The 15,400-nt window shown below is 43.6% G+C and overlaps 1 protein-coding gene across 1 annotated transcript in view; it reads left to right on the top strand.

Annotated features, from left to right (window-relative positions):
• The window catches only part of LOC139460842 (uncharacterized), a 66,818-nt gene that overhangs the window by 32,764 nt on the left and 18,654 nt on the right, over positions 1-15,400 (top strand). The window contains exons 17-22 of the mRNA XM_071242320.1: positions 938-1,156; positions 4,121-4,415; positions 5,986-6,150; positions 7,239-7,380; positions 11,250-11,375; positions 11,859-11,973. Of these exons, the coding sequence (XP_071098421.1) occupies positions 938-1,156; positions 4,121-4,415; positions 5,986-6,150; positions 7,239-7,380; positions 11,250-11,375; positions 11,859-11,973 (1,062 nt within the window). The remainder of the gene's footprint in view (positions 1-937; positions 1,157-4,120; positions 4,416-5,985; positions 6,151-7,238; positions 7,381-11,249; positions 11,376-11,858; positions 11,974-15,400) is intronic.

Raw genomic sequence — 15,400 nt, 5'->3', positions numbered from 1 at the left:
TGTTCTGAATACTCAGCAAATGTAGGCACATCCTGCATACTCAGTAAATGTAGGCCCATCCTGCATACTCAGTAAATGTAGGCACATCCTGCATACTCAGAAGAGGTAGGCCCATCCTGCATACTCAGCAAATGTAGGCACATCCTGCATACTCAGCAAACGTAGGCACATCCTGCATACTCAGCAAATGTAGGCACATCCAGCATACTCAGGAAATGTAGGCACATCATGCATACTCAGTAAATGTAGGCACATCCTGCATACTCAGGAAATGTAGGCACATCATGCATACTCAGCAGAGGTAGACACATCCTGCATACTCAGCAAATGTAGGCACATCCTGCATACTTAGCAAATGTAGGCACATCCTACATACTTAGCAAATGTAGGCACATCCTACATACTCAGCAAATGTAGGCACATCCTGCATACACAGCAAATGTAAGAGGCGACGAACGGGATCTGGTGGTCAGACTCGCTGACTTGTTTAATGCATGTCATCGTATCCCAATTGCGTGGATTGATGTTCATGTTGTAAATCACTGGATTGTCTGGTCCAGACTCAAATATTTACAGAGCGCCATCATATAGGTGGAATATTGCTGAGTGCGGCGTTAAACAACAAACAAAAAACAAAATCACAAGGGTGAGCACTTACTTCACCTTCACAATTGTAAACAAATACACTACCTCCACAATTATTCATAGAGTTAAGTCCTTGATTGTACTGTAGAAGTTGGATATTGATAACATCATATTCATGAATCTGTCCCTTGTGTCAGTGAACTTTCGTCGCTCAAATCGCCATGACTGGTATTCGCATCCATCACATTATACAAACTAAATATTGATGCATCTGGCATTGCTGCCTGGGGCTTTATGAAAGTCAGCCAGATGATCTGATTGGTTACAGGAACAAGTTCTTGTTTTATTTCAGACGGAGGTCGAAGGACGTAACGTGCTAACTCCGGTGAGGGCATTGGCACGACACCGCGTCCTTGACATCGCTATCGGCCCTCATCACACGGCTGTACGTGTAGCATCGGGACATGTGTATACGTTCGGGCGTAACACCGAGGGTCAGTTAGGCATCGGGAACACCAAGGCGTCCAATACCCCTGTGGAGGTCAAGCCACTTCAGGACAAGTGTGTCAATGTAAGGAAGATAAAACTCATGTATGATATCAGAAAAGAATCTTTTCAGTTTGAAAGGTTACACTGATGTAAAGATATTATGTGTTTTTGGATCGGTTCCTGTTGGTGTCGGTGTCTGCGTTCCCATCCTATTCCGATCCATAATATGAAAATTATTCAGTGACAGTGTTTGGCATAACAAAGTAGACACAATTTATGGATAACAACTTCTTTTTGTACCCCCGTTTACGAAGTAAAACGGGGGTATATAGCGTTCCGTTCGTCCTTCCGTCCGAGCTTTTGTACGGCCCATAACTTTTTAACCATGCATCCTAGCTTCACTAAACTTGCTACAACCACAATGAGTACTTGTGCCTTTTGCTAGTTTGAAGATTCTGAACTTTTAATTTTTGCCGTTTCCATGGACACATTAAGAAACTTAAACTTTTAGGGTGGTTGTTTTGTATGGCCTATATCTTTTTAACTATGCATCCTAGCTTCACCAAACTTTCTACACACATTAACCACAATGAGTACTTGTGCCTTTTGCTAGTTTGAAGATTCTGAACTTTTTAATTTTTGCCGTTTCCATGGAAACATTAGAAACTTAAACTTTTAAGGTGGGTGTTTTGTACGGCCCATATCTTTTTAACCATGCTAACCTAGCTTCACCAAACTTGCTACACACATTAACCACAATGAGTACTTGTGCCTTTTGCTAGTTTGAAGATTCTGAACTTTTTAATTTTTGCCGTTTCCATGGAAACATTAGAAACTTAAACTTTTAAGGTGGGTGTTTTGTACGGCCCATATCTTTTTAACCATGCACCCTAGCTTCACCAATCTTGCTACACACATTAACCACAATGAGAACTTGTTCCTTTTGCTAGTTTGAAGATTCTTAACTTTTTAATTTTTGCCGTTTCCATGGACACATTAAGAAACTTAAACTTTTAGGGTGGTTGTTTTGTATGGCCTATATCTTTTTAACTATGTACCCTAGCTTTACCAAACTTTCTACACACATTAACCACAATGAGTACTTGTGCCTTTTGCTAGTTTGAAGATTCTGAATTTTTTAATTTTTGCTGTTTCCATGGACACGTTTAGAAACTTAAATTTTTAGGGTGGGTGTTTTGTACGGCCCATATCTTTTTAACTATGCATCCTAAGTATCTGTGCTTTGTGTTGGTTTGAATTTATGAATTCCTTACCATATCTGTTAAGGCTAGATGGAAATTATTAATTTATTGATTTTCTTATATGATATTGTTCCATTTTTTATGTGTTTTTATATGAACAAATTTTGGTCCTTTTGATAATTCTTCTTATGTAACTCCTCAATCAAATTTTTATTCAAAGGTGTTCATGGTGATCACCTTCCTCGTAGTGAACACTGGTAACATGGGATATTTGGGGGGGGGTGTCAATTGTCACTGGAACTCAATCTTAGTTTTTAAAACATTGAAGTTAAAAATCAGTTAGAAATATGTAATATTTCATTAAGTAACAAACTATTTACTATTTGTTGTTGACCAGCGGGGATACCTAGGGTATGTGAGCTTTGATCACTTCTTTCTTGTTTTTTACTGTAAAGGCGATGTTTCTGTATGGACTCTTATATCGTTGTTCTTGCTCGACAATGGTTTAAGGATCTGTACTAAACGTCACCTTTACAATATAAATATAGAAGTTGTTATTAATGAATTGTGTCTCCTTTGCCATTCTTCAGCTTCTAAGAAATGGCTATAAAACAAACTTGACATACATGTATTACTGATCATCTGGACTGGAGCCTTTCATCTCAAACAAGGGTAGGGTTTGTTTCCGGACCACAACTTGAAAACTGTTCAACATATTTCAGTGTAACTTGGCATATGCATTGCTCATCTGCTTAACTGGTGCCTTTAGTTATTTTCAAATCTTTATAAGTTTGATTTTGTTACATTTCCCTGGAAACAATATGGTCTCAAACAACTCAAGACCTTCAATCCCGAGCCATAACTTTCAAACAAATGAGACCAGGGTTTGATCCCCGGCTGTGTCAAACCAAAAGACATTCAAAGATGGTACTTGTTTTGACCCTGTCTGGCGCTCGGCATTTAAGGGGCTAAAACAAGGACTGGTCGGCTCGGTGCCGGTATACTGTGTCTGAGTGGGGTATTCATGCTAAAACTGCGGAAGGGTATCTCAGAGGGCTAGCACTCTAAATCGTCATCAGTCCGGACTAGTACAAGCAGCCACCAAAACACATGGATGCACGTCGCTATGTAAGTGTGGGCCTTGTGTGCAGTGCTGTAAGTGTGGCCCTCTTAGACTGTTGGGCTTTGTGAGCAGTGCTGTAAGTGGGCCCTCTTAGACTGTTGGGCTTTGTGAGCAGTGCTGTAAGTGTGGCCCTCTTAGACTGGTGGGCCTTGTGAGCAGTGCTGTAAGTGTGGTCCTCTTAGACTGTTGGGCTTTGTGAGCAGTGCTGTAAGTGGGCCCTCTTAGACTGTTGGGCTTTGTGAGCAGTGCTGTAAGTGTGGCCCTCTTAGACTGGTGGGCCTTGTGAGCAGTGCTGTAAGTGTGGTCCTCTTAGACTGTTGGGCTTTGTGAGCAGTGCTGTAAGTGTGGTCCTCTTAGACTGTTGGGCTTTGGGTGCAGAGCTGTAAGTGTGGTCCTCTTAGACTGTTGGGCTTTGTATGCAGAGCTGTAAGTGTGGTCCTCTTAGACTGTTGGGCTTTGTGAGCAGTGCTGTAAGTGTGGTCCTCTTAGACTGTTGGGCTTTGTGAGCAGTGCTGTAAGTGTGGCCCTCTTAGACTGTTGGGCTTTGTATGCAGAGCTGTAAGTGTGGTCCTCTTAGACTGTTGGGCTTTGTATGCAGAGCTGTAAGTGTGGTCCTCTTAGACTGTTGGGCTTTGTATGCAGAGCTGTAAGTGTGGTCCTCTTAGACTGTTGGGCTTTGTGAGCAGTGCTGTAAGTGTGGAGTTTCCCTGATGTGTTACAGCGGATCCAGTGCGGGGAACACTTCACGGTGGCCAGCACACGCGACCATGAGTTATACTACTGGGGGCTGAGATTCAAGATGCCATCCCAGCAGGCAGTAGAGGACAACACGAGTCGGTCCAGCACCAACGGCAGTATCACCAACGTGTCCTCCAGTGTCATCTCGAAAGACGACATTCGGCTAGAGAGTATCACACCTAGAAAAGCCTCTGCCTCCAACTCGCGGACACACAGCTCGGCCAGTGTCAACAGCCTCAACAGCGGGAAGGAACAACAGACTGTGTCCAGTCAAGATGGTGAGTTATTTAGGCGAGTTACACTTGTCATTGTTATTTTAAATTCAGGTCTCCTATGTTCAGAGATGAACATTATGCATTCTCAGATTTGAGTGTTTTTCAGCATTCTACTATGATTTTGGAAAACACTTGATTCTGATTGCTCAATCAGCCATTTCAAATCACATGCACCTGTGATTGAAACAGCTGATTTGAAAACTGATCACTTGTGAAGCTGAGGGACTGGTAATTTATTTTATGGGGTGAGATGAAAACGTGACACAGCAAAAGAGAGAGGGGTCGCCAAAATTTATCACAACTATATTTGGGGACCATGGACACATGTTCTATATTTTCAAGTATAACATAATTACTTTTAACATTATGTAGAGATTAGTCATTTATTATAGGGAGAATGGGTGGGTCGTGAAAAGCTGTTGGTCACATATTTGTAGGGGGGCATGAAAAAATGTTACTTAAAATGGATGGGGGTCAGCGAAATTTGATACAGAATTAAGACCAATACCACCTCTTTTTTGAAGCAATCCTCCTAACCCAATTCCTAGATCCATCCTTTACATGTGCATCCTTGGTATATCTGCATCCTTTACATGTCCATCCTCGTTCTTGTACATCCTTGGAATATGCATCCTTTACATGTCCATCCTTTACATGTCTATCCTTTACATGTCCATCATTTACATGCTTTACATTTGCATCCTTGTTCTTGCCCATCCTTGGAATATGCATCCTATACATGTCCATCCTTTACTTGCTTAACATATGCATCCTTGTTCTTGCCCATCCTTGGAATATACATCCTTTACATGTCCATCTTCGTTCTTATACATCCTTGGAATATTCATCCTTTACATGTCCATCCTTTACATGCTTTACATATGCATCCTTGTTCTTGTCCATCCTTGGAATATACATCCTTTACATGTCCATCATTTACATCCTTTACATATCCATCCTTTACATATGCATCCTTTACATGTCCATCATTTTCATGTGCATCCTTTACATGTCCATCATTTACATGTGCATCCTTGTTCTTGTCCATCCTTGGAATATGCATCCTTAACATGTTCATCCTTGAAGTTTCCGGGGTAGAATAGGTCTTCAGCAACCCATGCTTTCCGTAAAAGGCGACTATGCTTGTCGTAAAAGGCGACAAGGGGAACGGGTGGTCATACTCGCTGACTTGGTTCATGCATGTCATCAATCCCAATTGCATGGATCGATGCTCATGATATCAATCACTGGATTGTCTGGTCCCGACTCGATTATTGACAGACCGCAGTCATATAGCTGGAATATTGCTGAGAGTGGCGTTAAACAACAAACCAACCATCCTTTACATATGCATCCTTTACATGTCCACCATTTACATGTCCATCCTTTACATGTCCATCCTTATTCTTGTCCATCCTAGGAATATGCATCTTTCATCTTGATATGCATCCTTAACATGTTGAGCCATGTTATATGTATCCTTGACTTACATAGCTTGATATGCAGCCTTGAACTTGAAGTGCGTCCTTGATATATGCAGCCTTGCTATGCACCCTCTCCCTCTATGCTGCAGGTAGTGCTGCTGGTCCTGACGCAGATGCTGTGAAAGCTGGTGAAGATGTCGCCCCAACGACGCCGAGTCGACAGACAAGTTGTGACAGTGTCTTGTCTGCAGCTAACGACAGCGGTGTGCCCACAACATCACAAGAAGAATTCAACCCAGGCTTCCGGCCTCTGAGTAAGTGGATGTTGGTGTAGGGTTGTTCACCACCCCCTTTTTAAGGTTATTTGTTTGGTTTGTTGTTTAACGCCGCACTCAGAGATATTCCAGCTATATGACGGCAGTCTGTAAATAATCAAGTCTGGACCAGACAATCCAGTGATTAATATCATGAGCATCGATCCACGCAATTGGGATCGATGACATGCATCAACCAAGTCAGCGAGCCTGACCACCCGATCCCGTTAGTCGCCTTTTACGAAAGCATAGTCACCTTTTACGGCAAGCATGGGTTGCTGAAGACCTATTCTACCCCGGAATTTTCACGGGTCTCCCTTTTTAAGGATACTCTACGTGTAAATGTATATAAAATAAACCCTTGGCCAATGGGAATTAAGAGACAGCCCTATAGTAACATACTGTCATGTTCAGTTGATGGGGTTTTGTTTCGTATACATTTGTACAATACGTTATTAGCAAAATTTAATACCTACGAGGGCAAACATGTAGGTGTTCATAAAAATCATATGTGCCCTAGGGTCATATCACGTCACGACGGCATTGTTGACGTCATTTGAATCTTATTGTGACGTGAGGTCAGAATGACGTCGCACTGGAAACCACATCATAGCTGAAGACTGTTGACGTCATTTGACAAATTGTGGTTCTGCTGCTGTTGCAACTTGCTGGCCTTATACGTAAACACTAAAACTCGTCTTTGTATAAAGACATCTTCTTCGGTAAGAAATAGAACATTATATTTGTGTTCATGTCATACTATGTTTACAACACTCATGCTCTCAATAGGGAAATACCAGAATTTAGACACTTGTGTCATAAACATAGTATGACATGAACACGAATAAAATATCTTCCTGTTGAAAGATGGTACTTTTTGTTACCCTGCCTGGTGCTTGGCGTTAAGGGGATAAAACAAGGACTGGTCGGCATGAGCCAAGACTGGTACAAGCGATATTTGAATGAAATAAACTTGGAAGCGACATGAGTGAAAATCTGCAAGGACCCTCTTATAAAGATGGGATTGAAAAGCAATCCTCTGCTGAGTGGTGAGCTGGGCTTCTGTATGTTCACTCTCATTGGTTCAGGCAGTGTACCCCGCCGGTCGACCAGCGCCAGTAGCCGGGAGAACTTGAAAGAGAAAGACAAGGAGAAGGAAAGAGAGAAAGGAGAGAGGGAGATCATGCGAGATGACTGCGTCGTTCTTCTGGAGCCGGTAGAGATCATCAGGTGGGTGGTTACAGGGACCTGGGACGGTGATGTGGGTAGGTGTGGTTATTGTGATGTGGGTGGTAGCCTATGGGTTTGGTTACTGTGATGTGGGTGGTTACAGGGACCTGGGACGGTGATGTGGGTAGGTGTGGTTATTGTGATGTGGGTGGTAGCCTATGGGTTTGGTTACTGTGATGTGGGTGGTTACAGGGACCTGGGACGGTGATGTGGGTAGGTGTGGTTATTGTGATGTAGGTGGTAGCCTATGGGTTTGGTTACTGTGATGTGGGTGGTTACAGGGACCTGAGACGGTGATGTGGGTATGGGTGGTAATTGTGATGTGGGTGGTAGCCTATGGGTTTGGTTACTGTGATGTGGGTGGTTACAGGGACCTGGGACGGTGATGTGGGTAGGTGTGGTTATTGTGATGTGGGTGTGGTTATTGTGATGTGGGTGGTTACAGGGACCTGGGACGGTGATGTGGGTGGGTGTGGTAACTGTGATGTAGGCGGGTGTGGTTATTGTGATGTTGGTTGGTGTGGTTACTGTGATTTGGGTGGGTGTGGTTACAGTGATATGGGTGGGTGTGGTTACAGTGATGTGAGTGGGTGTTGTTACAGGGATCTGGCTGGGTGTGGTTACTGTGATGTGGGTGGGTGTGGTTACAGGGACCTGGAAGGGGGTGGTTACTGTGATGTTTGTGGGTGTGGTTACTGATGTGTGTGAGTGTGGTTACTGTGATGTGGGTTGGGGTGGTTACTGTGATGGGATGGGTGGAGTTGCAGTGAAGTGGGTGGGTGTTGTTATGGTGATGTGGTTGGGTGTAGTTATTGTAATGTTGGTGGGTGGGGTAACTGTGATGTGGGTGGGTGTAGTGACTGTAATGTTGGTGGGTGGGGTAACTGTGATGTGGGTGGGTGTAGTGACTGTGATGTGGGTGGGTGCAGTTGGGGTGATGTGGGTGGGTGTTATGGTGATGTGGCTGGGTGTGGTTACAGTGATGTGGGTGGGTGTGGTTACAGTGATGTGGGTGGGTGTGTTTACTGTGATGTGGGTGGGTGTGGTTACAGGGATCTGGGTGGGGGTGGTTACTGTGATGTGGATGGGTGGAGTTGCAGTGATGTGACTGGGTGTTGTTATGGTGATGTGGTTGGAGGTAGTTATTGTAATGTTGGTGGGTGGGGTTACTGTGATGTTGGTGGGTGGAGTTGCGGTGATGTGGGTGGGTGTTATGGTGATGTGGGTGGCTGTGGTTACAGTGATGTGGGTGGGTGTGGTTACAGTGATGTTTGTGGGTCTGGTAACTGATGTGTGTGAGTGTGGTTACTGTGATGTGGGTTGGTGTGGTTACTGTGATGTGGGTAGATGTGGTTACTGTGATGTGGGTGGGTGTGGTTACGGTGATGTGGGTGGATGTGGTTACTGTAATGTTTGTGGGTGTGGTTTCGGTGATGTGGATGGGTGTGCTTACTGTGATGTTTGTGGGTGTTGTTACGGTGATGTGGGTGGGTGTGGTTACAGTGATGTGAGTGGGTGTGGTTACTGTGATGTGGGTGGGTGTGGTTATGGTGATATGGGTGGATGTGGTTACTGTGATGTTGGTGGGTGTGGTTATGGTGATGTGGATGGATGTGGTTACTGTGATGTGGGTGGGTTTTGTTACTGTGATGTGGGTGGGTGTGGTTACTGTGATGTGGCTGGGTGTGGTTACTGTGATGTGGCTGGGTGTGGTTACGGTGATGTGGGTAGGTGTGGTTACGGTGATGTGGGTGGGTTTTGTTACTGTGATATGGGTGGGTGTGGTTATGGTGATGTGGGTGGATGGATTTGGTTACTGTGATGTTTGTGGGTGTGGTTATGGTGATGTGGATGGATGGATGTGGTTACTGTGATGTGGGTACTGTGATGTGGGTGGGTGTGGTTACTGTGATGTTGGTGGGTGTGGTTATGGTGATGTGGGTGGATGGATGTGGTTACTGTGATGTGGGTGGGTGTGGTTACGGTGATGTGGGTGGATGTGGTTACTGTAATGTTTGTGGGTGTGGTTTCGGTGATGTGGATGGGTGTGCTTACTGTGATGTTTGTGGGTGTTGTTACGGTGATGTGGGTGGGTGTGGTTACAGTGATGTGAGTGGGTGTGGTTACTGTGATGTGGGTGGGTGTGGTTATGGTGATATGGGTGGATGTGGTTACTGTGATGTTGGTGGGTGTGGTTATGGTGATGTGGATGGATGTGGTTACTGTGATGTGGGTGGGTTTTGTTACTGTGATGTGGGTGGGTGTGGTTACTGTGATGTGGCTGGGTGTGGTTACTGTGATGTGGCTGGGTGTGGTTACGGTGATGTGGGTAGGTGTGGTTACGGTGATGTGGGTGGGTTTTGTTACTGTGATATGGGTGGGTGTGGTTATGGTGATGTGGGTGGATGGATTTGGTTACTGTGATGTGGGTGGGTGTGGTTATGGTGATGTGGATGGATGGATGTGGTTACTGTGATGTGGGTACTGTGATGTGGGTGGGTGTGGTTACTGTGATGTTGGTGGGTGTGGTTATGGTGATGTGGGTGGATGGATGTGGTTACTGTGATGTGGGTGAGTGTGGTTATGGTGATGTGGGTGGATGGATGTCGTTACTGTGATGTTTGTGGGTGTGGTTACTGTGATGTGGGTGGGTGTGGTTATGGTGATGTGGGTGGATGGATGTGGTTACTGTGATGTGGGTTGGTGTGGTTATGGTGATGTGGGTGGATGGATGTGGTTACTGTGATGTGGGTGGGTGTGGTTATGGTGATGTGGGTGGATGGATGTGGTTACTGTGATGTTTGTGGGTGTGGTTACTGTGATGTGGGTGGGTGTGGTTACAGTGATGTGGGTGGGTGTGGTTACTGTGATGTGGGTGGGTGTGGTTACTGTGATGTGGGTGGGTGTGGTTTACGGTGATGTGGGTGGGTGTGGTTACTGTGATGTGGGTGGGTGTGGTTACTGTGATGTGGGTGGGTGTGGTTATGGTGATGTGGGTGGATGGATGTGGTTACTGTGATGTGGGTGGGTGTGGTTATGGTGATGTGGGTGGATGGATGTCGTTACTGTGATGTTTGTGGGTGTGGTTACTGTGATGTGGGTGGGTGTGGTTACTGTGATGTGGGTGGGTGTGGTTATGGTGATGTGGGTGGATGGATGTGGTTACTGTGATGTGGGTTGGTGTGGTTATGGTGATGTGGGTGGATGGATGTGGTTACTGTGATGTGGGTGGGTGTGGTTATGGTGATGTGGGTGGATGGATGTGGTTACTGTGATGTGGGTGGGTGTGGTTACTGTGATGTGGGTGGGTGTGGTTATGGTGATGTGGGTGGATGGATGTGGTTACTGTGATGTGGGTTGGTGTGGTTATGGTGATGTGGGTGGATGGATGTGGTTACTGTGATGTGGGTGGGTGTGGTTATGGTGATGTGGGTGGATGGATGTGGTTACTGTGATGTTTGTGGGTGTGGTTATGGTGATGTGGGTGGATGGATGTGGTTACTGTGATGTGGGTGGGTGTGGTTATGGTGATGTGGGTGGATGGATGTGGTTACTGTGATGTGGGTGGGTGTGGTTATGGTGATGTGGGTGGATGGATGTGGTTACTGTGATGTGGGTGGGTGTGGTTATGGTGATGTGGGTGGATGGATGTGGTTACTGTGATGTTTGTGGGTGTGGTTACTGTGATGTGGGTGGGTGTGGTTTACGGTGATGTGGGTGGGTGTGGTTACTGTGATGTTGGTGGGTGTGGTTATGGTGATGTGGGTGGATGGATGTGGTTACTGTGATGTGGGTGGGTGTGGTTACTGTGATGCAGATGCAGGTAGGTGTGGTTCGAGTGATACAGAAGGATATTATTTTGTTGACAGGATAGAACAGGTGAATGAGAAGGTGTTGTTGGGAAACTTCTTCTGTCATGGGGAGAATCTGTTTGTCCAACTTGAGACGACCGCGCCGCCACCACGACGCAAGGCACTGAAGAAACGCAGCCTCAGGTATGTGGGTAGTAATCCTGGAATGTAGAGCCTTCTGACAAAACGCATATGCGGTACGAAATACCGGCTAGTTTAAGTGCAGCATGGATTTCAAAGCACAAAGTTAAAGACTCCTTTAAGAATGGTTATGGTTACGAATATTCTGCATGAATTTCCATGCAGCATATTTGTGTTGTATTAATTTTAGTTCATTAATTGATTTATTTTAACTTCCAGGGTTTATTTTAAAACTGATTATGCAGTATTTTGTTACTTTTGAAATTGGTAAATGATATAGCGTATCATTCCATTAAGATCAGCAGTTTCAGTGCACAGATCAGTCAAAAAACAAATCTATTTCCTCTGATATGGGAGAATTAAGCGGTTCGCTCAATGATACACATCTATACTTCAGGACTGAGAGATTGTTGATGCGGCATCAATTTTCCAATCTCTCCTTGTAAGTTCAGGACCAAGTTAACATGGTGCACTAATGTTAAACAGGAAGCGCTCCAGGAACAAGCCTCAGAGTGAGTCGAGCGACTCCCAGCAACACACGGCCTCCAGCAGGGAGGGTGGAGATGACTACTCCTCCGAGGCCTCCGACTCCAGGGGATCTGTGAGTTGTCTACATCTACATGCATGTCTACAGCACCATCTGTGTCGACATCTACATCTACATCTGCACCTGCATCTGCACCTACATCCGCACCAACATCTGCAACTACATCTGCACTGCATCCACATCTGCACCTACATCTGCACCTACATCTGCACCTACATCTGCATCTACATCTGCACCAACATCTGCACCCACATCTGCAACTACATCTACATCTACATCTGCACCTACATCTGCATCTACATCTGCACCAACATTTGCACCCACATCTGCAACTACATCTACATCTGCATCTACATCTGCAACTACATCAACATCTGCACCTTCATCTGCACCTACATCTGCACCTACACTACTGCCTAGAAGTTCATTCCCTTTACACGCATGGGCGACGCGTTACGCAACCCGTGTGCACCCCGTTGGTCAATTGTGTGGAACCTGTCTGCCACGCGTGTGATACCCGTGTGCAACACGTGTCACACTCATTAGAGGGGGAACAAACTTTTGACCAAAGGAGGACCCATGTTTAGCTGAACCTGTAGGTGGTAACAAGGAGATAACCTTTTGATTTCCTGAGGAAAAATGTTAATACACATTTTATTATATGTACTTGCTGATGTCTCATTTTTAGATATGATTTTGTTGGAAAATATGAGTACTGTTGTGGCTTCTACATGATGTTTTGCGATGGTGTTAAGAGAATACATGAACCTGTTAAATGTTATTGCTATTCAAATACTTTTTTGTGATTTGACATTCACGTCTGTAGTACGACTTTCAGTGATCATGTTTATGAGGTTTGGTGGAGCATTGTATTTATTGGACCCTAATTACTTTATGATGGTTGGGTCTCTTTGTCTCAGCTCCATAGTCGTGACCCTGGGAAAGGGCAGCATTTAATTAATGAGAGTAGGTTATATCATGGAGGATACATTTGAGGGAGGGGGTTCTACTAATTACTGTACCACAGGAAAAGACCTGTAGACGTGAGCGCCGGGATGTGTGTAAAATGGCGTTGCATGATGGCCGCCAGGAGTGGTAAACATTGAGCTAAAGCAGTGTTGTTTTCACGGGCTTGTTGAATAAATTCCCAGCGCTGATGTCCATATATCTTCTACTTGATCCTAGATACATCATTCTGGCATTTACAATTTATATTCTTCAACGTACATTAATGGTTTACTAGTCATATCTTTTAGAGAATTTGACAATTGTGTTGAGCTTACAAGCAATAATTGTAATTTTTGGTGACATATAAATATAAAACGTCTCATTTAAAACATGAAGTAAGTACGATAGTGAATAATAATATTCAAATCGCATTAAAATACAATGATAACAAGATCCATATGTAACCCTAAAGCCTGTGTTCCACATCCATAGCCAGGAGGAAAGCTGCTGACTAAACAAAAGGAAGAAGCTTGCCCTTACATATATGTAGAGACATCATCTGAATATGACTATATATGCAAATGTTACGATACTGTACCTATCTTTACAAATTATTAAAAAATGGGCATAAAGTTCACGGAGACGAAGGCTATAGATACAATACTACCGTATTCGACGTAATAAGCGCCCCGCTCTAATAAGCGCCCCGCTCTAATAAGCGCCCACGGCGTTATTTGCTAATACATTGGCTAGTGAACAATTCCAGTTAGCACACTTTCCGATTGATCAACGTACACAAGACTTATTTATTCGTGCATAATAAGCACTCGTTTGTTATATGCACCCTTGATTATGGGCAATTAAATTCTCGAAAATATATCTATACGTGTATAATACACACAGATTTTTCTTTTATTTCATTTCAGGCTGTCAGCATAAACCACAAAATTTACAATCTTTCAACCTCGTTTTTAATCTCACCAAAATTATATTCTAATAAGAGCCCCCTATTTCTAATTTTGAGAGTGCCCTGGGCGCTTATTACGTCGAATATGGTATATTTGATTTTTTAGATGATAAAGTACATCATTTGATAATAAATTCAGTTATTGATATCTATAAACCGATTTGCCGTATTAATAAACATTTCATGATAAAACAAATCAAATGTGTGATATAAATTCATTCTTTAGTATCCATAAATGAATTATTGATATCATATAACGAATAAATAGTAAAAAAAAGCCCTATATATTGTTCTTTGTGGATTGTATTAAGTAACGCGATTGCATCACGGTTATAGTGTTAATTGCTAGTCTTTTTCTGCACCATCATTTCTTTCATCTTGAAAAACTGTTTAAAAAAATGGCAACTTATAATTAACCAAGGTAATAATACTCACCCGACTTGTGTTTATTTATCTCTCATTATTATCGTTTACATGTGTCTCCTTTTAAGTGTATATACTTATGCCATACATCGTACTGCTTAAGGATCCACACATCATGCAGACTGACACTTCCAAGGGCAACAGTTGGAGCTGTGGTGGATCCCTTCTCACATAGATATTCAGAGCGGATATACAGCCTATTCCCTTTAGTAAACTAGAGATAAAAAGCAAAATCAAAGCCTCCATAGCAGAAATATTGCAAGCCCAATGGGACGCAAGTAAGATCGGCAGATGGCTATACAAAATTCAAGCCAAGGTCCAACAAAAGCCAAACTTATACTCAAATGAAAGGAAAATTGAAATTGCTATCTCAGGCCTCAGACTTGGTCACAAAAAGCACTATGACAAGGTTTGTTCATCTTGCAATCAGGCTGAAACCATTGATCATGTGTTACTAGAATGTCAAGACCATGCCCCAGCCCGGGCTAGGTTAAAACAAGAGTCCCAAAGAGGTACAGGTCAGCCGAAATTGCCTAGGCAGAAGGCGAACTCTTAAACACTTAATGCAACAACAAACGACTGACACTCTTGGTGGATCAGTGATTAAGACAACAGATCAATACACACGCTTCCTATTCAGTATGTACGTATGATTACATGGCTGTCTGTATGCATGGCTGTATGTATGATTAAATGTATGTAAATTATGTATGTTATTTAAATGTGTGCGTGTGTGTGTATAAATGTATGTAAGCCTAGGTTACAAAATAAATGCTTCGGTCGTTTGAAGCCAGAAGGCAGAGGTATTCCCGGGAAAGAAGCCTTCTCTCACAGTTGGTCACTAGAGCTGAAACAATTGCGTTTTTTTTTAATAAGGCAAATGGAGCAGAGTAAGCTTAGGGATTATTGGCTGTTGTGTGAAAACAATGCTTCAGAAAGATCGACGTCCTGTCCCTATGAACAAAACTACAGATTACGGGTTGAACGTCAAAAGTGTCTGTCAGGTTTCTTAATGCTTAATTACTTTTGCTGGAGAATATGTTTCTTGTACAAGCGCTATAAAACATGTTAACATAAAAATATATGAATGTTGAAGCTGAGGTTCACTTCAGTTTTCCTTTACTTAGCAGGCCCCTCATACTG

This window comes from Haliotis cracherodii, unplaced genomic scaffold (genome assembly GCF_022045235.1).
Source record: "Haliotis cracherodii isolate W230 unplaced genomic scaffold, xgHalCrac1.p SCAF_14, whole genome shotgun sequence".
Taxonomy (NCBI): Eukaryota; Metazoa; Mollusca; class Gastropoda; order Lepetellida; family Haliotidae; genus Haliotis; species Haliotis cracherodii.
The sequence above is the reverse complement of the archived record's forward strand: the minus strand, read 5'-3'. Positions and strand labels throughout refer to the sequence as shown.